Raw genomic sequence first — 26665 nt, 5'->3', positions numbered from 1 at the left:
AAGACTCAGGAAACGAGTGTGTAGTGCTGAGGATGGAAGTATAGACGACTGATTTTTTTGTTTGTTTGTTGTATTTTTATAGCTAAATAGCACCAGTTTTTACTCTCAGTTTTAGATTTTTTTTTCCTGAAAATAATCTACTGGGTTATGTTATGACCTCTTCACCACAGTGCGACAAGTCTTCGGTGACATTTTGGGTGAAGAAACTTCAATAATGTGACACATTTGTAACGTTAGACAGCCCAGGGAATTCGGGAAGTGTTCTGCTTCAGTACCGACTGCAACAGAGTGGGGTTTTTTTCTGTATAAAATTTATGCAACCTAGGGTTATTTCCTTACTTTTTCTACCAGCCCACCCATGCAGAGAGCAAACCCCTCCCATAAATACTGTCGACCTTGCGCCTTGCCCTATCGACAGAATGGCCAGCATATGTGTGACAACTGTGTATGTTAATCAGTGCCATTTGCACCCCTTATCAATTTAATCTGGAATGTTCTTTCATGCCCACTTATTTAATGTATGAGTGAAATTAAACAGCCTTTCACCTTGGTCCTCATTAACAACTTGCTCTTCTGGACGCCCTTTTGCTGCATCCCATTTACATGCGTAGTCATTCGGCAGATATTTTTTACCCAGACCTACTTACAATCACATAGAATTTAGCTGTGACATTACATCCGTGTTGACTGCGCTGAGTGATCTGATTGGTTTTTCAGTTTCTCCACCCACTTTCCCACCCCTCCATGCTACCGCATTAAGAACCCTGACTGGTTTTCCAGTTTCCCCGCCTACTCCCCTGGCCCCTCCCACCTGCTCGGCTCCGTGCTGCTGCACACAGCTGTAGATGTAGCTCAGCCCGGCTCGGGTCAGTACGTAGGTGGCCTGCTCGTTGATCAGGGTGTCCAGGTGAGCCTCGATCTGTCACACAGGGACACACAATACAGGTGGGGGGGTTTAACTTCAGCAAGCTGAAACAGGGCGGCCATTTTAAGTGATGGGAGAGGGGGGCTTTAATGAGCTGTTAATCGCAAACTTGTTTTGAGCCAGTAAAATTAATTTGCTCCGTGCAGCCAAACAATGGTTGGCTCACACTGGTGAGCATATGAAAGCTCCACCCATTTGGTTTAATAGGCCTTCCCTCTCCAATCATTGGCTGCAGTGCATCAAGAGATGTGTAGCCATTTAAAAATTGTGTAGGATCATTTAAATGAGGCCCTTTAATTCCTCATTGGCTGATTTAGCCATAATCTGGACACTTGTTTTCATTAAACACAGGACCTGATACCCTTCTGGACTGAAAAAGGAAGACACAAATTAATTTTATTCTTTATTAAATTCTAAATTTCCACTATTATGTAACACTGTGGCTGCCCAAAAAAAATTCTATTTGGACAGTTACAATTAAAGCTGGAAGAACTGAATCATTATGGTAAATTGTACAGGCCTGAGGTGAAGAGTCTGAAGACATTTGGAGCAAACAAGCAAGGCTAAGCCTTAATAGGTAAAAAGGAAGCGGTCGCGAGAACACGTTTCACATTGTGTTTCATATTTAAAATATGTTCTTCAGACAAGAACGGGATGAAGAAGGAACGCTGTGTACTGTTCGCCGTGAATTTAACACAGGTGGCCGCGCTCGGCACACTGCTAATGCGGCTAAGTCCATTAAATCTTACCCGTCTGTTTTATCACCGCTGTGTACTTCCTGGTTTTAGCTCGGCAAGACCGATAACCGGAAAGCACAGTCACAACAAAACCTACGGCTGCACGCGAACAAACGCGTGAGGTGAATAACTGGATTTCCAGTACCCTGGGGACAGGAAGTGGTGCGGGGGGAGGGGCGTGTGATTCCATTTCTAATGATTAGCAGGAGGAGTAATAGAGTTTTCCCTTAATAAATAGAACCTACACCACAGTGAACAGGAGACATTACAAAGGGTCAAACTCAACCCCCCCCCCCCTTCCCCGGTAGGCTACATACAGACTCAACCTCAACCCCTCCATTAGGCTATGCACTCAAGCTCACCCCCGCCTCCCCCCAATCTCAGGCCACTCAATCTGAACTCCCTGTTAGGCTATGCACTGAAACTCAACCTCCACATCAGCCTATGCACTGAAACTCAACCACTCCGTTAGGCTACGGACTCAAACTCAACCCCCATTCAGGCTACGGACTCAAACTCCCCCCCTCATCAGGCTATGTACTCAAACTCAACCCCCATATCAGGCTACAAACTCAAACTCACCCCCTCCCCTCAACCCAGTTAGGCTACACACTCAAACTCAACCCTCCCCTTAGAGCTGATCCAGGGGCATAAGTGCCCCTCTCTGTGCAGGTCAGAGTCAGGTTGAGCAGATTTGAAAGACAAAAGGAAACTCCCTCAAGAGTATTAAGGGTGTCCTGACAGCCAGACATCTCTTCGTCCTCTTACCTAGTAGGTCACTAAATGCTACATGAATGTACCGGAGGCTAACATTTCCTCAAGTGCACAGAAGTGAGGGCGAACAGGATTTTCGGAGATGGGAGACGGTACCTGGAACTCCAGCATCTCCAGACGCTTGTCGGTGAACTCGAAGAGCGCCAGCGTGGTCTTCATCATGTACAGCGAGTTGACCATGTAGGTCGCCATGTCGGCCGTGCCCAGGTTGCTGGCGGACACCGTGCAGAGCTGCAGCAGAGGGTCCAGGATGCACGACAGGACCTGGGCCGAGGAAAAACCCGACGTCAGGGAGGTGATTTCCTCCTTATTTTGCCTCACTATTGGGGGGAATGCTGATTTTTCAGACACTAAGAGGTCTCTGGGGAGCACTCGAATTTGGCTCTATTGCTGAACATTCTCTCCTTTTATTGGCTGTCAGAGGGTGTGAAAACTTGTCGGAGTTTGAGTGTGCAGATATGTGTGCTTAGTACTTCCTGGAGCATCAGAATTAATTTGATTATAGCAGCTTATTTAGCATAGGGAACAAACACTGGACTCCTAAACACAAATCGGACATGTTCTGAGGGGCTTCATTGAGGACCTTGGGTATGCAGGGACCTACTCATCATCCACTGGATACTATGGATGACAGAGGGAAGGAATGAGCATGTGCTTTTATTTAGAAGAAAAAAAAACGTCTTGGGCTTCTGGACCCCAGGGCCCTCCTGGAGAGCCCGGGCAGGTGTTACCTGGGCGAAGTCTGCCTGCCGCGCGTCCAGCGGGACCATGGAGGAGTCGTGCGAGGTCAGCACCTCTCTGAGCAGCGACAGCGTCTGGGTGAGGGAGGCCGTGGGGCCCAGGTCAGGCGGGGGGAGCTCCACCTAGGACCAGGAGAGATTAGAGCCTCAGACCAGCTCAACCCTTCAGCCTGCTTCTTAAAGGACTAAGCCACATAATCACATTACTGTACGTTACAGCTTGTACACTGTCACAGCACCACCTCAACCTTTCAACCAGTTTCCTAAAGGACTACATTACCCAACACAACCTCAAACTTTCATCCAATTTCCTAAATGACTACACCACTCAACACCACATTGACCATATGGCCAGTTTTCTAAAAGACTAAGCACCCAACACCACCTCAACTTTCAACCATTTTCCTAAAGGACTACACAGGAACACAATTCACCTGTTACAGTGCCCTGTATACAGACCAGGTATATTTGACTATGTAAAGTCTCGAACACAAATGCTGTCTGTCTCTCAAATGTCTTAAAAAATAACTTTTTTTTTCTTGCAATGTGATCAGTTCTAAGTCTTAGCCAAAGTTATGCTATAAATCAATGGTTAATTTGGCTGGAATCATGGTGTCCACGTGGAGAATTGGATCTGCACAAGATTGCGATTCGTCAGACGTAATATCTGGTTTGAGAGCAAAGCACTTCCCTGGAATTTGGGTGGACTTATCTCACATCATCGCGTCAACCTGTTCTGGTGCACAGTACTCCATAGCTTATAACAGAGGTGAGCAACGAAGGCCTTCATTCCTTAATTAGCCCTGACATGTGAGCCATTCGACATTTTAGCTACATTTCTTCATAAGCGCATGAGTGACAGTCGAAGACTGCTCTTGTGTCCCTTCATGAAACATTTTACTGTGATCTAATCTACGAGAGAACCAGTGTTCGTGCATACAGCCAGTCAGCTCATTTAGCCAGGGTAACTGGTGGAAACAAAACCCTGCATACACACCAGCCCTCCAAAAACGGAATTGCCCACCCCTGGTGCACATATTAACCTAATTTGTCAATCCCTTTTATTAATTTGTCTTTCAAGTAACTCTCGTATCCTTTTTTTTTGTATTTTTAAACCGCCTCCTGTGTCGGGTTTCACAGCCGTCTCAGTAACACGGCTGGTTATTAGGAGCTCACAGCTCCGGCCGGGGCTGGAAGCGATGTGTGATGCCTTAAACCCCCCGCGATTCGATTAGCGCCGCTCGCTCTAAGCGGATAATTCTGTCAGAGGCGACGCGGGGAGACCTTCACCGCGGCGACCCGCCGCTCGCATCGATCGTCCGGGGAAACGCTGCGCCCCGCACCGGCGTCCGTCTGTGTTCAGGGCTGTTTTGACTCTAATTTAAGCCTCTTCCCCCGCCCCCCCCGCCCCCCCTCGCGAGCGGGCTGATGTGGTGCTCCTGCCCGACCGTCACGCGCTCACAACGCCCAGCGCATCCCGGGCTGTTTACCGGCCGCTTCCGTGGAAACCGCAAGCCTTTCTGGCCGCGGAGCGTCCGCGTCGCAGCTGGAAATGCGAGGGGCGCGGCATTTATTTCTCTCGCGCAACGCAGGAACGATCAGGGTTAGTGAGCTGGGGTGTGTCTGTTTGGAGCAGAGCCCTGACAAATGAGACGTTCTGGGAGAAAAAGTCGCGCTGACCCTTGTTCATGCAGTCAGTACAGACATGAAACTGTTTTTGAAGAAGTGACAATGCCTTGCTGTGCATGTGATGTACGTAAGGAGCCAGTGAGGAGTATTTAGCCGCGGGAAGTGAAAGGTCAGTGAGCCAGTGCGTTGGGCTCCAGCGTGTTGGGCTCCAGTGCGTTGGGCTCCAGCGTGTTGGGCTCTAGTGCGTTGGGCTCCAACGCGTTGTGTTCCAGTGCGTTGGGCTCCAGCATGGGCTCTCGCTCACCTTGTCCATGAGCCTGCTGGCATGCAGACTCAGGCTGTTGAAGAACATCTTCTTGCTGAGCACGTGCATCTCCTCCATGGTGAGGAGCAGGGATGCCGCGCTGGTGCCAATGATGCCACTGCAGAAACAGAGAGAGAATCTGTACCCGGGTGGCACGGTGGTGCAGCGGGTAGCACACGCAGTCCTTGGTCCGGAATTCAAACCAAGGAACGTGCACTCACAGCAAGAAGGTCCTTGGTTTGAATACAGGCTAGGGCCTTTCTGTGTGGAGTTTGCCTGTGCCCGCATGGGTTAGGTGTGTAACTGTGTTAGGGTTTTGGGAGGTACCTGATTGTGTGTAGGTTAGGTTGGACAACTGTGTAGTGTTCGGAGGTCACCTGTTGTGTGTAGGTTAGGTGTGACACTGTGTTAGGGTTTTGGGAGGTACCTGATTGTGTGTAGGTTAGGTGTGACACTGTGTTAGGGTTTTGGGAGGTACCTGATTGTGTGTAGGTTAGGTGTGACACTGTGTTAGGGTTTTGGGAGGTACCTGATTGTGTGTAGGTTAGGTGTGTAACTGTGTTAGGGTTTTGGGAGGTACCTGATTGTGTGTAGGTTAGGTGTGTAACTGTGTTAGGGTTTTGGGAGGTACCTGATTGTGTGGTGGTAAAACTTGAGCAGATTGGACAGCTTGTAGAGCAGGACAGCCCCTGGCTCGGCCACAATCACCTGCTCGATGCGCACCTGCGTCACACATCACGTCCAGACGAGATGAGCGTGGGATTAAACAAGAAAAAAAAACACCAGTCAGTCTGCCAATCAACCACAATCCATCTACGAGAACGTGACGTTAAGAACATATCAGTTACAGGTAACAACATACGGAACTGCATCAGACAGGCAGTACACAGTATTCTGTGCTTCAGGGGAGAATATTTATTCTGACAGCCGGCCTTGTTGTGTGACAGGTTACAGGACCTGGATGGCTTACCTCTCGCTGACCTTCACGCCACTCACTGCTCTTAAATACTTAATTACACAGCAGCATCCATTTGTAAAGCCATCATTATGATAAACAGTCATCTTAATATGGTTTAGCTGCAGCCAGCCAACAGGTACCATTATCAGGTGGCACAAATCCATTCTTTCGCATTACAGGATCTTTTGGCATACCGATAAACTGATCTCCCTTTTCCGTACCCCCTCATGTTGTAACATCCCAGGGCATAACAACTATCTACCATTTTAAAACCAAAGCAAAAATGAAACAGAAATGAATGCCACGGAATTAGTGGTATTCGCAGATTCCTGCCAATATGGCGCAGTTTTGATCAAGGCAGATGCATGCAGGGATTGTGTGAAGTCAACTACCAGAGCTCTATACAGTCAGCCCAAGCATGCTTTCCAAGCCAACGGCCGGTCTGCTGTTTAAGCTCCACCCACCTTCAGCGGCCTGCAGACGCCCTCAGTGATGTGTCCGACCACTTCCTGCATGTTCTCCTCCACCCCTGAGGGTAACGGTGAAACCATAGTCACGTATTAACATCTATAACCTTCACACAACTGCTCAGGTTCAGGAGTGCGGTTTTTGTGCCCCAAAACCAAATAAAAAAACAAACCAAAATGCACTTATGTGGCGTATTTTTACGAAACGTCCGTCACAATACGCTTCATGGTACACCCCGGGCCAAACCCCCCCCCAAAAAAGCAACAAAGAAAACGGTAGCAGGAATAACTCCCTAAGTGTCACATAGGAGGAGCCCCTCCTCCTCTGGCGGGATCCCAGTGTGGGTTCACGGTGACCGACGGGCTCCAGTCTGTGGGTAATGTGCTGCTGGACCACATCCCGGAGGGGCAAACTTCCTAACAGTATTAGGCACTTTGCTCAGACGGTTAAGCTGAGATAAGCAGGCAGACTGCCGTAGGCACTGAAGGGCAGGAGATACGGTCTCTGGCTCAGCCTCTCGTCTCCAGAGGTTTGACAGCAGTTCTGGATTAACAGGACTGATCAGTTTCTTTTGACGTATGGCGCTACTGTCATTTTACCTATTGCAATTTGACATGTGGCGGTGCTGTCATCTGACGTATGGCAGTATTGCAATTTGACGTATGCCAGTATTGTAATTTGATACATGGCGGTACTGTAATTTGACACATGGTGCCATTTTAAATTGATGTATGCCAGGATTGTAATTTGACGTATGGCGGTATTGTAATTTGACGTATGGTGGTATTGTAATTTGACGTATGGTGGTATTGTAATTTGACGTATGGTGGTATTGTAAGTTGAGGTATGGCGGTATGTAAGTTGACGTATGGCGGTATTGTAAGTCGACGTATGGTGATGTCGTAATTTCACGTATAGTGGCATCATTCAGGTCCCGTGCTAACTCTCTTAAAAGACAGGACAACGGGGACACTGGAAACAGGCCCGTCTGCTAGCCAGAAGCAGCCGGACGCTGACTACTGGATCAGACGCCACTATCTTAGACAAACAGGGCATTTGAACCCATTTATCTAAGGTAACCGCTATGTGTTTGCGTAAGGTTATCAGCATTGAGTACAGCGTCACACCCCTTTTGCTACTGGTTAACCATTGCTGCAAATGCCCCCCCCCCCACCCCCCACCCCGCGTTCGGGAAAGCAGAACAGATGGGTGAGGGGTGAGGAGAGTTATCCTTCACTCTGCACCATGGAAAACTGTAAGGCCCTTTGAAAGTGGTATAACGGATAATGATATGATTACTGTATGGTGGGAGGGGACTCTACTATGTCTCTGAACCAGGGAGACTCTACTATGATGCAGAGGTGGGAAATCATCCTTCCAATTTTTCAGAAAAGCTACCAGGCTAACCAGCTTGCCTTGAAAAACCAACATACCCTTGTAATGGCATTTCAGCCAGCGGTGACAAATTTAGTCATGATACCAAAGTTGAACCAGCTAGGTATGTCATGGACTGGGTTTATGACGGTATGATACTGTAACCATCCTGAAAAATGCAACGATCACAGTTTCAGCTTATGAGTAACAAATGCTGATAAGATTGAATGAATGAATGAATGAATGAATGAGTAAAAATGAAGCTTTTGTCTACCCTGCATGGTGACCTGCTTTAGCAGGGCTTCCAGATGCTCCTTCTCAGACGCGGTGGCCTGGTGCAGCCAGGCTAGCATGTCCCCGACGTACCTGCAAGGATGGCAAAACAAAGGAGGCAGATGGGAGTTGTAGTCCAGAGCTTGTCAAAACGCAATTCAAAGTCTCAAGCTCTGCACTCCACCTCCCACTGTGCTCTTTGTGGATTTTTGTGTGATGCGCTCTGCCTTTTGAATGAAGCCCAGAGGCCTGGGAGAGTTTGGAAGAGGGGGGGTGGAGATGTGGTGGGGAACTGGGGGGGGGGCAGGGAGTGCTTGCATTTTAGCTCATTTTTGTGACTGGGCTCACAGGGGGGGGGGGCAGGAGACATGTGTTGAATGTGCCTTTGCAGAACATTAGAGATCTGAACAACACTGAACTGGCACTGACCCACAAACAGGGTCAGCCAAAGAGCAATGCGATTAAAAGGAGGGAGAAAGAGAAAGAGAGGTAGGCAGAGAGAGAGAGATGGGGGGGGGAGAGACATAGAGGCAGGGACAGAGAGAGACATAGAGGTAGGGTGAGAGAGAGAAATAAGAGAGAAAAACAAAGAGACAGACAGACAGACAGACAGACAGAGGACGAGAGAGCGAAAGAGGGAGGGAGAGGCTGAAACACTTTAATTCTCAGAACAGTCGATACGTGTGACGGGACCGCAGGTGACAGCATGTTCCAAACACAGCAACGTTCCAAGAAGAGGCCTCGTTAGACCCAAATAATTCCTGTAAGTGGGGACGAGGTCGGGGGGAGGCCGGGGGGAGGGCAGGGGGAAGACGCGGACTCCTCTCCCCCCCCCAGCCCATAGCGGCGAGTCTTCTGTGAACCCGCTCCGGCTGATTCTGTGAAGCCTCCGGCGCCCGCAGCCCGGTCGAGCGCGTCCGCCCGTGTGCCGCACTACCGCGCGCGGCTCGCTAAGGAGAGCGAGCGCCGGTTCTCCTTACGGGGCCCGCCGCGCCCGTGTGGAGACGCACCGCTATCGTGGTCTAGCACGTTCGGCACGGACATCAATTCAGCTTCCCCTCAATACTCAGACTAGCACTGAGAGGGCTCACCTTTGGGTAATACATTCAGTTTACTGAGACGGACTCCTCACTGCCTGAGACACAATGGCAGGCTAATAACACCTGCTAATACACCCGCTGGTGCAGGAAAAGCAGTGCTTTCATTCATATCAGATGTGTGGATTACCTCAGAGGGTCGTGGGAGTGCATCTCTATGGGACGCGGGGTACCCCCAGAACCCCCCCGCGTTAGGGCGTCAATGAAGCCTCGCACCACGGCGCATCTCCGGGCCGTCCCGAACTCGTCCAGAGTGTACCTGCCGAAAAAAGAGAGAAAGGTGGGGGGAATTAAATGAAATGAAAGATCAGTGGAGGACACAGAATGGGTCAATTCCATTACAACTCAGTCAATTCAGTCCAACTGAAACGCCCTCATAAGACACGATGGGCATTGTTTTCCATTTCAATTTATGAAGTGAATTTCTCTGAGTTTCAGAGGTGCATCGGAACGGAGCCTCCATGAGAATGCGTGCGTCTGTTTTTCGGAGAGCGGGTCTGCGGTTCGCTCACGGGCGAAAACAGCCCCCGGGACCGGGGGGTTGTTTTGGTCTAACGGCTGCGAGTGACCTGTATCAGACTAAACAGTAGCCAGTGTGGAGGAGAAGGAGGCGGTTCGGTGTGAGAGATTACAGGAATCCCAGAGTTTTCCCCACTCCCTGGCCTTGAGGCTGAAGTGACCATCTGGGTCAGATGCATTCTGGGAAATGTGGTTTTCAGGGAGGACAAGGTGATAAGTTAGAGGAAGAAGAGGGCAGACTGACTTCAGTGAAAAGAACAGCAAAGAAAACATAATCGGTGTCAGAGTGTAACACTGTTGCCACGGACACCAAATTCACCTCATTTGGTGTTTATTTCTTAATACATGGGCCTTCTTGTTTAGGTGACATCAGAACCTTTTGCATCCCAGACCACACTGAGACCAGGTCAACGTGCATTAACCACAGCCGCAGCGGATTGGCTGGAGAAGCAGTCGGTGTCATGACTGCACATGTGCAGAAATGAGCGCAAGCCTGATCCTAGCATCCAGCTTAATGACCATGTAACAAACAACGATGACGCGTTTAAATTGCGGCTGTGTTCTCTTCACAGACATTAATAAGCGCATCCAGAATGGCTGATCGCACCTGCAGCTCCCTAAGCCAGCTGTGTATCAGCATACTGAATACTACAGGTGGTCTGATGAGAAAAAGTCACTCAGACACACCCCATTATAGAGAGGTTTTGGCACTGGGTTGACTCTAGCTTTACTTATCCCTAACTTTTGTGGTTGTTTCATTGAATGCTTTAATGCACCTTCTGTATATTGTTTTGGCTAAAAGCATTTACATGCCTAAATTGTAAATGGTTCCACTGGAATAATATTTAATAATGAATCCGTGCCTTTAATGGGCACTGAATATGATTCAATGATTCATTCCTCACATTCTTTTACTCAACTCTGAATGAACTGAGCTCGAGTAAATAAATACGCCCGATGTAGTGGAATCTCATCCAACTGTTTAAAATATAGCATGCGGTTCATTTCTGGGAAATCGAAAATCTAACCACCCTCTCCTGATAGTGTAAGAAGAAACGCAAGGAGGGAAACCAGGGACGAGAACAAACCCAAATATTTCCCACTTTCCCACACTGGAAACAATATGTGGGGAGGGTTCCCAGAATCTTCGGCACACCGGCCTCTGATAAGAAAGGAACACTACCTCCCAGGGTAAAAGCTCTACATTCCTCAGGCCTAACGGAGGATGAGGAGAAGCCTCACAGGCCTGAGGCTTTGACAGGCAGACAGAAGGCCTTTCACCTACCGCTCATAAGCAGTTATAAATCTACATGTGGTCAGTGCAGGTCAAGACTAGCCAGGGACCCCCTACAGTACCTTCCAGGACCCCCCCAGGGGTCTGCGGACCCCCTGTTGAAAACCCAGGCCCTAAAAAGTGCTGATGATCATTCACTTTGAGGTCTCCTGCCCACCAAGTCAGATCAGCCTCCAGTCTAGGAGGGCCTCAGTGTCCGCAGGTTTCTGTCATTTCCTTTCAAACAGCAGCCGGATTAGGCCCTGGTCAGCAAACTCTTTAGCCAATAGATGGCTTCAGGTCAGCGCGTGAGCGTGGAAAATGCAGCCGAAATCCAGCAGATGCCTTGACCCGCTCGGATTTCTCGGTGTTTGAGATCCTCGGTGGAAATTATCTTCCCATCTGTGAGGTCACTTGGTGTCCTCAGGGGGTCAAAGATCACTCACTCTATGAGGTCATCTGCGCCGGACAAAGAGGAAGATATGCTGACTCATGTCATAAACAGTTAGCGTATACTAGCTAGCACAGCGTTCACCAGCCAAAGTCACATCTGCACAATGCCTAGTCATCCAGTCACATGAACAGAAGGGAAATCCTAAACCACGAGAGCTCATAGGGTTTCTGGCCTTCAATACTGCACTAGAATACCAACTTCCCTTATCTACCTTCTTTCAGAAACCTTAAACTTAGAAATCCCCGCAAAGGAGATTCAGGAGAGTACTTGGCCTGACCCCTTGTGGCAGGTCTGTAATATTGCAGCTAATACCCAACAAAGACCAGGAGCTGCGCTCAATCCTATTCGCTGCAAGTGTCATCTCAGAATGAGTGCACTTTAATCCTTTCCCAGAAACACTTAGTTTCATGACCGCAGAGCAGAAGAAACTGCTCTGTGAGAGGGGAAAAAGAGAGAGATGTGGTTCTTTTATTGACGTTAATATAAGGAAGTTAACCCTTTGAAGAGTAGGATTTTTGGGGTGTTTTTTCCAAGTCAGTGTTCTAGAACTCCATTAATTTCAGTTACCACTACCAGTAGTGATTTTCACATCTGCACTAAAATGTTCAGTTAAGAACATTCTAATCACATATTTGTGATTTTATAAGTTAAAGGGTTAAAAAAGTGCCTGATTGGATTGTGCAGGTTAGCAACATGTTTGTCATGCTGTTGAGCCAATAGCTAAGCTGGACTTTTTGTCCCCTTCAGTCTTGAGAAATGAATGATGGCTCTATATAAAAGTAGCCGGCCTAACAGATCTGTACTCGGCCACTTAGCCGACAGCCGGTGCTTGGGGACCTGCTTGCAGCTGCAGGTAAATGACGAGGTTCGATGGGCTGAACGGCCTGTTCTGAAGGCTGTATATTCTGATGGTCTTATGGCTGAGTCTGGTTGTTAGCGCTGGGCAGTACTGACTTGTAGAGGATGGGCCGGTCCTGTAGAGCCTCCATGGCTTGGCTGAGCACTGGGGAGATGTCACATGTCTCCTGGGTCAGACCGCGACACTCATCTGCAAACACAGAGAACATTCAACTTTTTTGTTAAATACTAAGTTTTCCTGCCTTTTTGAAAATATTTTTCTACTTTTTTGGGGGTTATTGCTTTGCATCCTTATACTTTTGTGCCAATAAAGTAAATTTGAAGAAGGAATGAGTGACAGCGCTCTCACTCAATGTGCTAATTCTATCTTGGCATTAATTCACTCAGAGCCAGTGTTAATACTCACTCTGAGCCAGTGTTAATTCTGTGTGACAGTACTCACTCTGAGCCAGTGTTAATTCTCACTCTGAGCCAGCGTTAATACTCACTCTGAGCCAGTGTTAATTCTCACTCTGAGCCAGTGTTAATACTCACTCTGAGCCAGCGTTAACTCAGTGTTAATTCTGTGTGACAGTACTCACTCTGAGCCAGTGTTAATTCTCACTCTGAGCTAGTGTTAACTCAGTGTTAATTCATTGTAACAGTACTCACTCTGAGCCCAGCGGTACAGCTGCTCGTAGGAAGTCTCCTGCAGCACTGCCATCTGCTCCATGATCTCCAGTCTGCAGATAAATCACAGAAAAACCCCCTCACTCCTTTCCCCACTGAGCTCATGCAGTCATCCAGCATCCCAGTGCCTACAGCGCAGGGTCCCGCATGAACTTCTCCCACACTGGCCTGGTAGGGCAAGACTGAGAGAAACACTGCCTGCCCAAATTAAACTGCACTGGCCCAGATACGGCAAAGCTTACCTCTGACTGGAAAATCACACAAAGCCTCTGTAATAACATTTAACTTGTTTGTTGAATCAGATGCTCCAAGAACGTCAGACGTGATTAGACTAAACATTAGACGCAGATGTTTCTTTGATTAAGCTTTAGATCTCTGATTTGAATCTACTGCAAACAATACACATGTATGTAAATATTAGTGACAGTCTATTGTACTAGCCCCAGTTTTCACATACTGTACAACTGGAATTCTGTGCAAGCATAGCGGCACTAAACTGAAATTTTAACAAACTGAATGGTGAACTAGCCTTCAATCTTCACCCGCCCAGTAAGAGAAGAGGCGGAGCCGCATGCATTGATTGACACCTGGCTTTACTTTTTCCCAGCGACGAGGCTAGTGTTATTAAACTCCGCAGTGTCTGTTATCTGTTATAATGCTGCACAAAATGAGTTATGATCGCACATAAATTGCAGACCGAGTCATAAACTGAGCGCTAATTCAGTTATAAAACATATAAAGATGACTGTATATTTATGCATTTAGGAATGATTGAGGTGAATTGAGCGTGTTCCTGTTCACAATGAGATTTACTATCTCTTCTTGGCTTGACATCCGCCAGTTAATTTCCCCGCCCATGTCACCATGTAGAGAGATACACACCCATCACTTGTACACACATCACACGCAACTATGCTGACGATAATCATACTGTAGTAAGTGCCAGTGAAGTTTGGTATGACAGAAATATGCTGAAGTCTAGATTAAACATAGCTCTGATCCAGCGCTTTGCGTGCAGTGGCATTTTCTGTAACAATTTAATAAAATAAAAACATTTTATGTTTTCATGAGCGCTTTTATTGCATTCATAAACACTTCAGCAAATAATGCCAGGGTGTACCATGTCCTCATTCTTGTCATAAACAACGCTATTATGATGCTGCGATTTGGTATGCCACCGTGGCTTAAGACATGGATGATAACATAAGTCATCCAATGACAGTCTACGTCAGTCAGAATGAGTGCTTATGAATGCTTATACAGGTCTAATGGAGGCTTTATGAGCTTGTTATGTACTGTTGGTCGCACTGAATCTGGCTCTGAGCTGAATCAGCGTCCGTTTGAAAGGGGCTCACCCTGCTGTCTGCTGATTGGTCCTCAGCAGAATCTTCACATCTTCATGGATGTGCTTCACCCTACTGAGCGCCCTGAAGAAATCCTGCCGGGGAGAGCACAGCACAACATCAGCCGTCGGCAACTACTTCCTGGAGACACCGCGTTTCGCTTCCTGTTTCACAGGACACGGCCCGCTTCCAGTGTTCGGGGCGTGCCGTTACCTCGGTGACGGGGGCGTCGCGAGCCCCGCGCAGCGTGGCCATCTCCTCGCTGGACAGCTGGAACTTGGAGAGAAAGGCCTGGGCCACCTGCGCTCGAACCTCCAGCCGGTGACTGAGGGGAGGAGAGAAGCACAGACCGACTGAGGAAACAGTGAAGCACAGACAGACTGAGGTAACAGTGAAGCACAGACAGACTGAGGTAACAGTGAAGCACAGACAGACTGAGGTAACAGTGAAGCACAGACAGACAGAGGTAACAGTGAAGCACAGACAGACTGAGGAAACAGTGAAGCACAGACAGACAGAGGAAACAGTGAAGCACAGACCGACTGAGGTAAGAGTGAAGCACAGACAGACTGAGGTAACAGTGAAGCACAGACAGACAGAGGTAACAGAGAAGCACAGACAGACTGAGGTAACAGTGAAGCACAGACAGACTGAGGTAACAGTGAAGCACAGACAGACAGGTAACAGAAGGTGTGTCCCGCCAGGCAGGTCAATCATGTAGGGGAGACAGAGGCACTGATGCAGCACGCTGTAAACACAACAGTGCGCTATAAAGGAGAGAAGAGAAACGGCTACATGGCTACCGCCAGCGCTGCTTCAGCGTGTCTCACACAACTCATCCAGACCGTAATTCTGTGGAATTTTTTCATCCGCTGCTATTCTGCTTTTGATTATACAATGACACATAACTTAGGAAGGAAGCTGGCCCAGGGAGACAGAGGGACTGAGAGAACTCCAGAGAGAAGCAGAGAGAATGAAGAAGAGAGAGAGAGAGAAGGGGAGAAGGGAAGGAAGCAAAGAGAAAAGATAGAGGGAAAGAGATGGGGAGGGAGAGGGAAAGAGATGAGAATAAGAGGGAAAGAGCCTGAGGGAAGGGGGGGGGGGGGGGTATAATGACTGACTTCATGCTGCCTTGCATTCAGGGGAGCTCATATTTTATCTGTGATTCACACAGCTCATTCAGCTTCTTTTCCATGTAAAACCCTGTAATCTACAGCTTCCTTAACTACGCATTTTTCACAGCCACACGTGTATTTATAAATTCTCCCTTTTATTGCCGCCATATATTTTAAACCCCATTTATTTTTCGATCCCGCGCGATTTTCGCACCTCGCCTCGTCGCAATCTCCCAGAGTCAGCACAAACCCGCCCGTTTCTCAGCCCGAAGCACAAAGCCCGAACTACCACCGCACGGCCACAAGGTGGCGGCAAACCTCTCTTTGTTCACCTTTCCATTATCAAACGGGACAGAGAGGCGGAGTACTGTAGCCTGACAGCTTGCTTCACGCTTACTGTAAGCTCGCCAAGCAGCTCGCTGCTGTTTTTAGCTCGCTCCCCAGTCAGACGAACACCCCAGGCTGTTTGCGCTTTCCTGGATGCGCAAAGCAATTCACAGAGCCGAGAAGCAGTATCACCGACATTTGAGGCCCCTTCTTTTCGCAATAGCAATACCGACAATGTGACACTTCCCTAAATAGAGGCCTAAAAAAGGAAAAAAATAGGCTACATAACAATATATCATATAAATATATACATAACGTGATTTGAGTAAGCTTAATTTTCATAAAGGCTGATTTTTTTTCCCCCTCTTGTTTCCTGCAGTGAACGTAAATTGAAGCTATAAATTATGAATATTTTCCAAATTAATTTAATAAAGTATCTATACGCTGGGTTGGGTTTTGCAAACAAGAGAAGTGCTGAGGGTGAAGTTTGCCGGATGCATGAGCATCGCATTTGCAGGATGTGAATTTTAAGCAGCCGTGTAATTGGCTGCATGGTCGCAGTTAAAAAAACAGTTTCAGGGTTCCAGATAAGCGGACGGTACCTCCGCAAACTCTGAAAGACGAAAGGGGGATCAGGTGAGGGGAGAGGGGTGCAGAAATGAAGCGAAGAGATGAAGTGAGAGGGAATAAGCGAGGGATAAGAACCAGAGAGCAGTGAACTGAGAGAACGGCCGTCCGTCCGGGGGTACCCCGACAGAGGTGGGTCCCCGGATACAAAGGATGGCCATGGCAACGGTCCCCCTCTGGGAGGGAACTCAAGGTCAGAGTCGGCGGTGAGGTCAGAGCTCCAGGCCTAGCATTCTCTCCCTCCTCCGCTCGCCCAGTCTCTCAATTTTTATCTCTCTTTTGTCATCTCCTCCGCCACCTCCCTCTTTTGTTCCTCGTCTATCTATTCCCTCCATCGCACAAAGCACCTCGGTCAGCCAGGCTCCCTCACTCTCCCCGAAAACTCAGGTTCCCAGGCTGCCATTGTCACGGGCGATAAAATCACCGCAGAAACGATTCATAAGCTACAATGATGTCAAATATATAGCAAAGATGTAGGTCCCGTTTCTCCTAATTTCATCACCCTGTGACACCCTCTCTCTCTCTCTCTCTCTCTCCCTCTCATTGTCTCTCTTTCTCTTTCTCTCGCCCTCTCTCATTAGAAGTCAGAGAAGTCACTGATTACTCGCGACGTGACAAAAGCTCACAAATTGTCTGCGTTAAATTTGCTTCCGTGCAGAACGTTCTGTGGGCCAATCGAGGCGCGATAACGAAAAGAACAAAGAGAGAGAAAGACGGCAAGATCAGCTGAGCGAAGCGAAGGAAGAGATGAGGAACTGTCCCGCGATGGCAGTGAAATTTTATGACCCAAATATGTCACGTTACACCCCCCCCCCCCCACCTCATCCCCACCCAGAACGTGCGAGAGGGATTCACGATTCAACAGCAGCTTTATGTGGGGGCTTCGTACATGAATACACATGAGACGTGCCATTTCATAATTGATACATCCGGCGCGCTCCATTAATTTGTGCTGAGGAGCCCTTATGTGATGTTTTGGGGGCGCTGGCCTTAATATAGAAAGGCTGAGAAATGACTCCGCCCACCTGCCAAGGTGTCTCCACGGTGACTGAATCCTCAGCCTGTTGATAGATATCTCTTTATTTCAGCCATCACTCCCTGTTTACAACTAACTCGTCTGCCTTAATAAATCAATAACGTCCACCGTGAGGGACACAAGGGTTACCGTGACGACAGAGGCGAGCCTGTCACATCATTATAGGACACTAACGTCTAATATAAATGAGGAAAAATACCACCGCCCTCAAAAACACTTCGCTTTCTTCCTTCTTTTTAAAGAAAATGTCCAGAGCACGGAGATTTTAAGAAATACACAAATAAAATCATAATTCTTTTACGCACGCATCACCGGCCCCCACGCCGAACAGTGGAAGGCTCGCAGGTCCCAGAGCGGCACTGTAAAACATGACGGCTGCGTTTCAGGGTGAGCCGAACTGCAGCTGAACGCCGTGTTTAATTAGCGATGAGCGTCCGGAGCGCAAAGCGAGCGGACCCAAGAGGCCGAGCCGGGCCGCTGGAACCCCGTCATACACTCTCCCTCGCTCCAGCGTCACCTGTGAGGAGGGGGCGGCCTGTGCATTCCTGTGCTCGCTGCGCCTGTGTTTTGCCTGTCGGGAGGGACCTTGTTATGCTGTGCCTGTGCCTGTGCCTGCGCTTCACGCCTCTCTTTAAGGCTGAGTTAATGTTGTGTTTCTTATTGTGCTGAGTTACGTTATGAGCGACTCCTCCGCTCCGGTGCTGTGCACCTGGCACACCGCCACTCAGCCAGCACGGCACAGCACAGCACAGCACAGCCGTAAAACATCCGCCTCAACCCATGCAGAGGGAGCCGAACCTGCACTACCTGACACCTGTGTGTGTGTGTGTGTGTGTGTGTGTGAGTATGAGTGCATGTGTGTGTACGTGTGTGTGTGCACGTGTGTCTGTGTATGTGCTTGCATGTCTGTGTGTGCGCGCGTGTGTACATGTATGTGTGTGATTGTGTGTGTGCTTGCGCGTGTGCTCGTGTGTGTGCATGTGTGTGGAAACACAGGTGTGTGGAAACACTGATGTGCACATGGTGCGCGTGTGTGTGTGTGTGTGTGTGCGTGTGTGTGTGTGTGTGTGTGCGTGAGTGTGTGTGCCTGTGCCTCATAATCACCCAGTGAAACAGCAGTGTCAGCAGCACACGTCGGTGCCGTTTGTTTATTTAGACAAATATGCGAGTGCGCTCACCAGCCTTCCAGCTGCCCAACACGCTCATAAGGCTGGCGTTTACTCAGTAACTCCCCGTGTGCGGAAGCTACAGCCACACATGGGTCTGTGGCCCACACACGGGTCTGTGGCACACGGTGCTGCCCGATATTTCTTAGCTTCTTCTTCCTCTTCAAAAAAGAAAATCTCTGTGAAAGCCCGGTGAAATTATATCTGAGCGTGGCCAATCAATCTTCAGCCCATGATATACTGCCTGTGCAGCAGTTTTTCTTTGTGCAGAACTACCGTGAAGAGCTGTGGGACTGCGGAAGGCACTATATAAGGCCATTTTTAGCACTTTTATCATTATTATAATTAACAGCGTGAGAGAACGAGAATACACGCTCCAAAAAAGTTCCGGGTGTTAAATCCCAAATTAAAAACTCCCACATTTAAAGTGATATTTTCACCGAGCCGTGTGACCGCTGACGGTTGGTCCCGCGCGCTCTTATTAACAGCACATCACAAACAGGGGAAATCGCACCCTTAAAACAGCGCAGCCTCAGACGCTACATTTAACTCCGACATAAATAGCAGTTATCTGAGCTAGCTCGCGCAGGATTGTTTCCATGTCGGCAAAGCCAAGGTGGCGGTTATGTAGGGAAACGGCGCTGTTTTAACTCAGTTTTGAGTTCTTTCGGTTGCGTTTGTTATTTTTGTGACAGCCGCTTTACTTCTGCGCGTCATCAGAAGGGAAAGCGAAACTGTTCCCGTTGGGTTGTCTCTCACTCGCTGTTGTTTCGCCAAGCGCTCAATCGCGTCCTCTTCCGGGCCGGTTCACGAGGGCTCGTCGGCCGTTCAGAAAGGCGTGTCTCGGACGCGACGCGTGGCGCGGTGCGCAAGGAGGCCGACTCTCGAACTGAACTGCTCACGCAAAAGCGTACCTTCACCACAGAGCGCCACAAACACATGGAAATAAGACTGGATTGAGGACGTCAAATATATGTTTGCGACCAAGCTGATGCATTTCAAAAGTACAACTCCTTCCTCAGAACAGAACGATACAATACTGTTACAACAATTATATAATATTTATCAAATATACGTCTCAGCCATATCTTCACATGCAAAAATAAATTAGAAATAAAGAGTTAATTACTGTGGTGATTTATGAGATACTGTATGTTGGAAATGGGAAACCTGCTTCATGTACCCACTGTCCTGCACGGAGAGCTACAGAGGACGTCAGCTGGCTTTAATGAGTCATTAAGGGACTCAAAATGAATGGGCTGGGGACATTAGTGGGCAGAGTAACCTTGTTCATCTGCTCATTCATCTGTGTGTCTGTCAGCCTGAGCAGGCAAACCGGGGCTCGCTGAGGCAGATGTGAATTACAGGGCACTCAGCCTTCCAAAAACGTGCACCCCTGCCCCGCCCCGCTCAATTAAGCCCTCCTCCTGTTTGAAACCCGAAGCCAAGCGGCTCGGTCGATCGCCTCCGTCTGAAACCCTCCACCGGGCCAATCGGCGGGCTTCGAAAAGAAAGCCGGCTTTCTGGAAGAGTCCGTCGGACGAGTTCGCTGGGAAGCGGAGCGGCCTCTCGCTCAGAGTCCGGAGCACCGGGCAGAGCGTTCAGATCCTGCGCGTTCCGTCCGGCTGGCTGGGCGCTGCTCTGCGGCGCGACCTTCCACCGTAGCGCTGTGCCAAAACAAGCAGCCGCCGTCCAAACGGCTCGTAAAATTAGCCTCTGAATGAGGAGGGAATTGGCAGCGCTAAAGCGCCGCTAACTGGCGCGCGCGTGGCAGCGCTAAAGCGCGGCTAACTGGCGCGCGCGTGCAGCGCTAAGGCCGGCTAACTGGCGCGCGCGTGGCAGCGCTAAAGCGCCGGCTAACTGGCGCGCGCGTGGCAGCGCTAAAGCGCCGGCTAACTGGCGCGCGCGTGGCAGCGCTAAAGCGCCGGCTAACTGGCGCGCGCGTGGCAGCGCTAAAGCGCCGGCTAACTGGCGCGCGCGTGGCAGCGCTGGCTAACTGGCGCGCGCGTGGCAGCGCTAAAGCGCCGGCTAACTGGCGCGCGCGTGGCAGCGCTAAAGCGCCGGCTAACTGGCGCGCGCGTGGCAGCGCTAAAGCGCTGGCTAACTGGCGCGCGCGTGGCAGCGCTGTGCCAAAACAAGCAGCCGCCGTCCAAACGGCTCGTAAAATTAGCCTCTGAATGGGGAGGGAATCAGGAAGACAATGGGGGCATTTTAACCCCCCGGGGAGGAGGGCAAGGACACGCAGCCCTGGTGTGTTTTGTACACACAGCCCAGCTCTTTAAAGGTAGATTTGGGATAACCCCCTTCAAAGAGCCCCACGAATACCAGCGGGGCGGAACGCCCGAGGCTGTGTGAGTGACAGGGGGAGTGTGGCGACCCCCCCCCCCCCCACCCCCCCCACCCCCCCAGTAACGGCCTGCGCTCGTCAGCCGTCCAAACGCGCCTCCCAGAGGTGCAGCCGACCGGCAGCGCAGCCGTAACTCTGTCAGGGAAGCGTCGTTTCTAAGGTGCGGACAATCCCAAACGCGCGGCCCTATTTTAACCGGCCCGCGTGCGGCACGACAGGCGCGCCCTGTGACCCGGCGTGACCGGGGTTCCAACCCGCCTGCACAACATTTGTCTTTCCTCCCCACAACAGAGGCTGAATCCCGGCCCCTTCCACAGAGGATCCGGTTACCTCCCCCCCCCCCCCTCCCCGGACAAGTCGGCGCACCTCCCCGGTCGTGTCCCAGCGTTAGCAGCGAGACTCCCGCCCCGTTTAAAAGCCAACACGGGGGCAAACACGCGCTTCGGCGGCGGGGATGACAGGCTCTTAGAGAGGAGGGTAACAAAGGCCAGGTGATGAGGGGGAGGAGGGCAGGTGCGCCCTGTCGCAGGAGAAAGGCGCCGAGCGCCGCGGGACGAACGGAAGGAAGCCAGCCGCTCTTTGTGCTGCGAGCCCATCCGCCTGACACGCCCGCCTGACACGCCCGCCTGACACGCCCTATCAAACGCACCGGATGCCCCGCGCCCGCACACAAAGGGAAGAAGGGCGGCGCACACACACACACACACACACACACTCTCACACAAACACACACACACGCGCGCACACGCACACATGCACACACACACACACTCACACACACACACACACACACACACGCACACACGCACACATGCACACACATACACACACACACACACACTCACACACATACACACACACACACACGGTCACACGCACGTGCATGCGCAAACACTTTTTCCCTGTCCGTTCAGGGTGTTTACCCTCCCTGTTTCCAGTGTGTCTGGAGGACACCCTGAAGAATGGCCCTCAGAGGGGCAGTTTTAACAAAGTCGTCACACATCCCAAAGAATGGGAAATGACATGCACTGAAAAAGGAAAGAAGAAAGAAATAAAAAGCTCCCGTACACTGCATCGACATGCAAGAAGCATCACATCATAACACATTGCATTAAAATGTGCTACTTTCACATCATAACACACTGCATTAAAATGTGCTACTTTCACATCATAACACACTGCATTAAAATGTGCTACTTTCACATCATAACACATTGTATTAAAATGTGCTACTTTCACATCATAACACACTGCATTAAAATGTGCTACTATCACATCATAACAATGCATTAAAATGTGCTACTATCACATCATAACAATGCATTAAAATGTGCTACTATCACATCATAACACATTGCATTAAAATGTGCTACTTTCACATCATAACACATTGCATTAAAATGTGCTACTATCATATCATAACAATGCATTAAAATGTGCTACTTTCCTCAGCAAGTGGGAATTTATTTTTCCTTTTTTTTTTCTCTTTCATTCCTGTTCAGAAAACACAGCCGATGAAAGCCTGGTTCTGTAGTGGGGCGGTCCCGTGTCCGGAGACACAGGGTCCTGGGACGGTGCCGAACCCTGAGCCCTGCTGGGGCGTGGACGCGGACGGAGCCGAGGGCGTGGTCGCGGTGCTGGCAGCCCGTCATCGGCGAGCAGCTGCAGCTAAGCGGAGAGACCCGCGCCTGCACCTCCCCGAGAGAACATTCTGGAACATTCCGGGTCAACATCAGAAGCGGGGCCAGCAGGCACGTGCGCCGCCATATGGCTGGTGACAAGTGACCCCCCTGACCTCTCACCCCCCCCCAAACCCCACCCCCCCTTGCTGGAAGAGCAACACCCCCCCACCTCGCACGTGCAGGCAAGCACAGGCACGCTAACTACATCCAGACTCAGGCAGGGTGTGGACTCAAAGCCAAGCAGACTACACCACCTCACACAGTCGCCCCTACCCGAACCAGTCGCGGTACAAAACTACATCATCCCCCAACAGAGCAGAACTAAACACGGCCTCAATCGTAGCCTCCCCCTCTCCTCCTTCCTCCACCCATGTCCTTCCCTATATCGCTCTCTCCATCCCTCCATCGCTGCCCCCCACTACACAACACACACACCCCCGCTACCCAGCTTCTATTTTCTGGCTGGATGTAACCTTCTTTTCAGGAAGGTCTTTGTGGTTCCAGTGAAGCGTGGAATTACCAACTGTACATCACAGCTGTCAGCTTGGCTTCCGCCAAAGACACGCCCCTCCTGTTCCTGCCCGCAAGGTCGCCCGGCCGACGGGTAGGACTCCGCCTCGCTGACTCCGCCTCCTCTCTCCGCCCCCTCGGCTCTACATACTCTCACTACCACCTGGCTCCGCCCTCCCCCCGTCCCTCCATACCCCCATTCTGTACTCTGTCTCACGGGTCCCACCTCCTTGACCCTGACTCCGCCCCCTGCCCTCCACTCTCAGCCTCACGGCTCCGCCCCCTGTCTCCACGACTGCGCTGCGCAGCCAATGACAAACGGCGCTCGAGAGATTATATCGTAAAAAATTTGAAGCACTGAAACCTTTCCCATATAGTTTCTGAGGGAAAACGTTGAGTTTTCCTGTCATGTCCTCATCATTAGCACCCCCATCCGCTCGGACCAACCCCTCCTCCTCCTCCCCCTCCTCCTCCTCCGCTTCATTGACAGGCTCTCCCTCCGTAAACAACCGCGACACGCCCCAGCCGGAACCGCGAAGCAGTGGAGCCCTGATCCGCGACAGCCGCCTCTCCTGCTTATCCCCTCGCGCTCCGCGGCCTAATCATCCTCCAGTCGATAAGACAGCAGCCACCAATCACCTGGGGCCCGACGGCGCTTAATTGCCGGTGTTAGAATCACACTTGGCCGTTATTACAGGGTCCCCGGCGCCCTTGATTACAGTGATTCGGGTTTAATCACCGTTTGGAGAGCCGGCCCGAAACGCCACTTGTTTAGCGTCTCCCCTTCCACGGAAACCGCCGCGCACTTCGCGGGCTCGCACTAAAACCCCACCGGATATCCCCGCGCGTCCCGCTGTCTTTATTAAGGGAGCGGCGGCCCAGGCCCGGCAAACCAGCAGGAGGTTTTATGAGCTCACGTTTCCACGGTAAAAACGCAGCGATCCATCGGGGAGCGGAAACGCACCGCCGTACGCGGAAGAGAGACCCGAACTCAAACCCGGAGCAGAAGCAGATGGCGCCGCGATCGCGACGCTGGCACCGCCGTCAGGGACGACTGCGAGAACGAGACAGAAAACACCGCGAGCTGACTGCGGCGCTCCTCCGAAGCATTTTTAAATGAATTTACATTTATTATCCCGTCAACTGAAGCTTGAGCACTCGTGAGAAGTGTTTCTCGCGAGATGTTCTTCGCCTCACACCTCGGTACGCAGATTAATATGCAGGGAACAGGCATCACAGCAGACACCTCCGTTTCCTTCCACAGCTTGGCTGGCAGCACGCAACATGCCACAAGTCTCAGGTGTATTTAGTTTAGTTTTAACAGGTAAACAGTTAGGTTTTTTAAATCCTTTAAATTTTTCATTAAAAAGGTTTAGACCAGCAGTGCAGAAGAACAATCCAAAATAGCCAGTATAGGCTTTCAGTTTTATTAGCTGTCTAGAGTATTGCTGCAGTGGGTAAAGTGTTCAACGCACCAAGGGTCTTCTTCATCTACAAGTCTTTGTAAACTTTCAAAACTGCCTGTGTGGCGAAAGTTGCATCAGTCAGTCTGAAATTAACCACTGACTAAGTGCCAACTATTTCCCCCATTCTGCCAACAAAACTTACCCCTGTAGCATAGAACAGTCCCATCATATGCTTGAAGCAATGAATTATTATTTCTCCATTAATACCAGTGATAATGAATTCAATTCAATGTCTGGGACTTGTCTTTGTGAGGAGCACTGTGACTGTCTTGGAGGTGATAATTCACCACATGAATAAAACCACTTGACTGACTGGATTGATTAACGATGCATGAGTACGACTTCCTGAAACAAGCCTGTTCTTGGCGAGTGTATGAATGCGAGGTTACCTAGAACAAGTTTTAAAAAAACCAAGAAAGGTACTGTTTAAGTTATTTGAATGAAAGAAAAATATGAAAAATGATTTTCAAAAACATAAAGCTGTTATCTACGATGAACTGAAACCTGCAGATACTTGTTACCTTGCCCTTAAGTTGAACATTAGGGCAGAGGCTGAACTTTGCTGAAATAAAGGGAATATTCAGCTCCCCTTACCCAAAATCAACACCTTCTCCCTTTGCTCACATCTACACGGCTCAGGTACCAAATCACTCACACTGTTCCTCAGAAACCATATGGGGAAAAAAGTTTCAGTGCTTCAAATGTTTTACGATACAATCTCTTCCAAAAACCGTTAGCCGAAGGACGCGACTGCAGTGCGAGGGCAATCGAGTTAAGGGAAGTTTCTGTTAAGTCTTGGAGGGGGGCGGTACGTGCATAAAATTAAACGGAGATCCTTTGTTTAGAAATGCGCCGGATAGCCGCTGCGTCTTTGATTATCTCGGTACTTCAGCGGGAGTCTTTTGAAGATCCCCTTTGACGGTGCCTTAGCAGCCTCCCTTTGGTGAAAAGGCATTCGGCGGCTTATCCAAACAGGGCGGCTCGGGCACAGACAAGCTACCTCACGTCCCGCTCCCTTTGAAAAGAAAGTGCAGCTCAGGGCTCGGGCTACGACGTGAGAATAAAAAAAAGACCAAACGAGGAGAACCTCATCGTTACCGTGAGCGCCACTCAACCCGCACAGGGGCACAAAATCTCCCAAACACATCCGCAATGAAGCTGCAGCCTTCTGCCACTTAGAGGAAATTCAAAATGCCTGTGTCTTAGAAGCAGAACACGGTAGAGCCTGCCAAAATTAAACCGCGTTTTAACAACAGATTTCAATGGGCACATATCTTTCTGTGGTATGTTTACTTGAAAGCGCCACATATTAATTCCTTCACTGGAAAGGTCTACACCTACCTAATAACCTTTGTTCCACTTTGTCTATCAATTTCCTTGTGTTCAGGAAGTCCATGTACCTTGTTTGTTATTTTATAAGTTTGGATACATTTTATGCCTACTATGTCTGTTAGGATAATGCTTGTGTTGCATGAACATGAACTGATAAAAAAACAAACAAAAAAGAATCCAATTTAAAAGTTTCCATCTTACGACTAAAAAAAAGCACCTCATCCTGGTCATGTAAGAATTTGAGTTTAAAGACATGTGGCTTCATTTTTTTTTACTTTGACTAAAGATCATCTGACAAAGCTTAGGACTTCCTTTTGTCATACTGTGAAGGGCAGAAGGAATTGGCTATTCTCTAACTCCCTACATCTTTAACTCTCTAACTCTCTTATGTCTCTAATTCTCCAATGTCTCTACCTCTCTAACGTCTCTAACTCTAACTCTCTACCTATCTAATGTCTCTAACTGCCTAACATCTCTAACTCCCTACCTCTCTAACATCTCTACATCTAACTGTCTACCTCATTAATGTCCCTAACTCCTTAACTCTCTAACTCTCTAATGTCTGAAACTCCCTACCCCTCTAACTCTCTAATGTCTCTAACTCTAACACTCTACCTCTATAAAGCCAAACTTGGAGGAATAAATTTACCCTAAAAACACCT

General features: G+C 49.5%; 1 protein-coding gene across 1 annotated transcript in view; it reads right to left on the bottom strand.

Annotated features, from left to right (window-relative positions):
- The window catches only part of cog6 (component of oligomeric golgi complex 6), a 38545-nt gene that overhangs the window by 9189 nt on the left and 2691 nt on the right, over window positions 1-26665 (bottom strand). The window contains exons 5-16 of the mRNA XM_064301733.1: window positions 14609-14720; window positions 14408-14490; window positions 13035-13105; window positions 12480-12573; window positions 9410-9538; window positions 8184-8275; window positions 6532-6596; window positions 5741-5832; window positions 5110-5227; window positions 3168-3299; window positions 2533-2700; window positions 812-919 (exon numbers count right to left, since the gene is read on the bottom strand). Of these exons, the coding sequence (XP_064157803.1) occupies window positions 812-919; window positions 2533-2700; window positions 3168-3299; window positions 5110-5227; window positions 5741-5832; window positions 6532-6596; window positions 8184-8275; window positions 9410-9538; window positions 12480-12573; window positions 13035-13105; window positions 14408-14490; window positions 14609-14720 (1264 nt within the window). The remainder of the gene's footprint in view (window positions 1-811; window positions 920-2532; window positions 2701-3167; window positions 3300-5109; window positions 5228-5740; window positions 5833-6531; window positions 6597-8183; window positions 8276-9409; window positions 9539-12479; window positions 12574-13034; window positions 13106-14407; window positions 14491-14608; window positions 14721-26665) is intronic.

Source organism: Anguilla rostrata, chromosome 12 (genome assembly GCF_018555375.3).
Source record: "Anguilla rostrata isolate EN2019 chromosome 12, ASM1855537v3, whole genome shotgun sequence".
NCBI lineage: Eukaryota > Metazoa > Chordata > Actinopteri > Anguilliformes > Anguillidae > Anguilla > Anguilla rostrata.
This window is presented reverse-complemented; position numbering and strand designations above follow the sequence as displayed.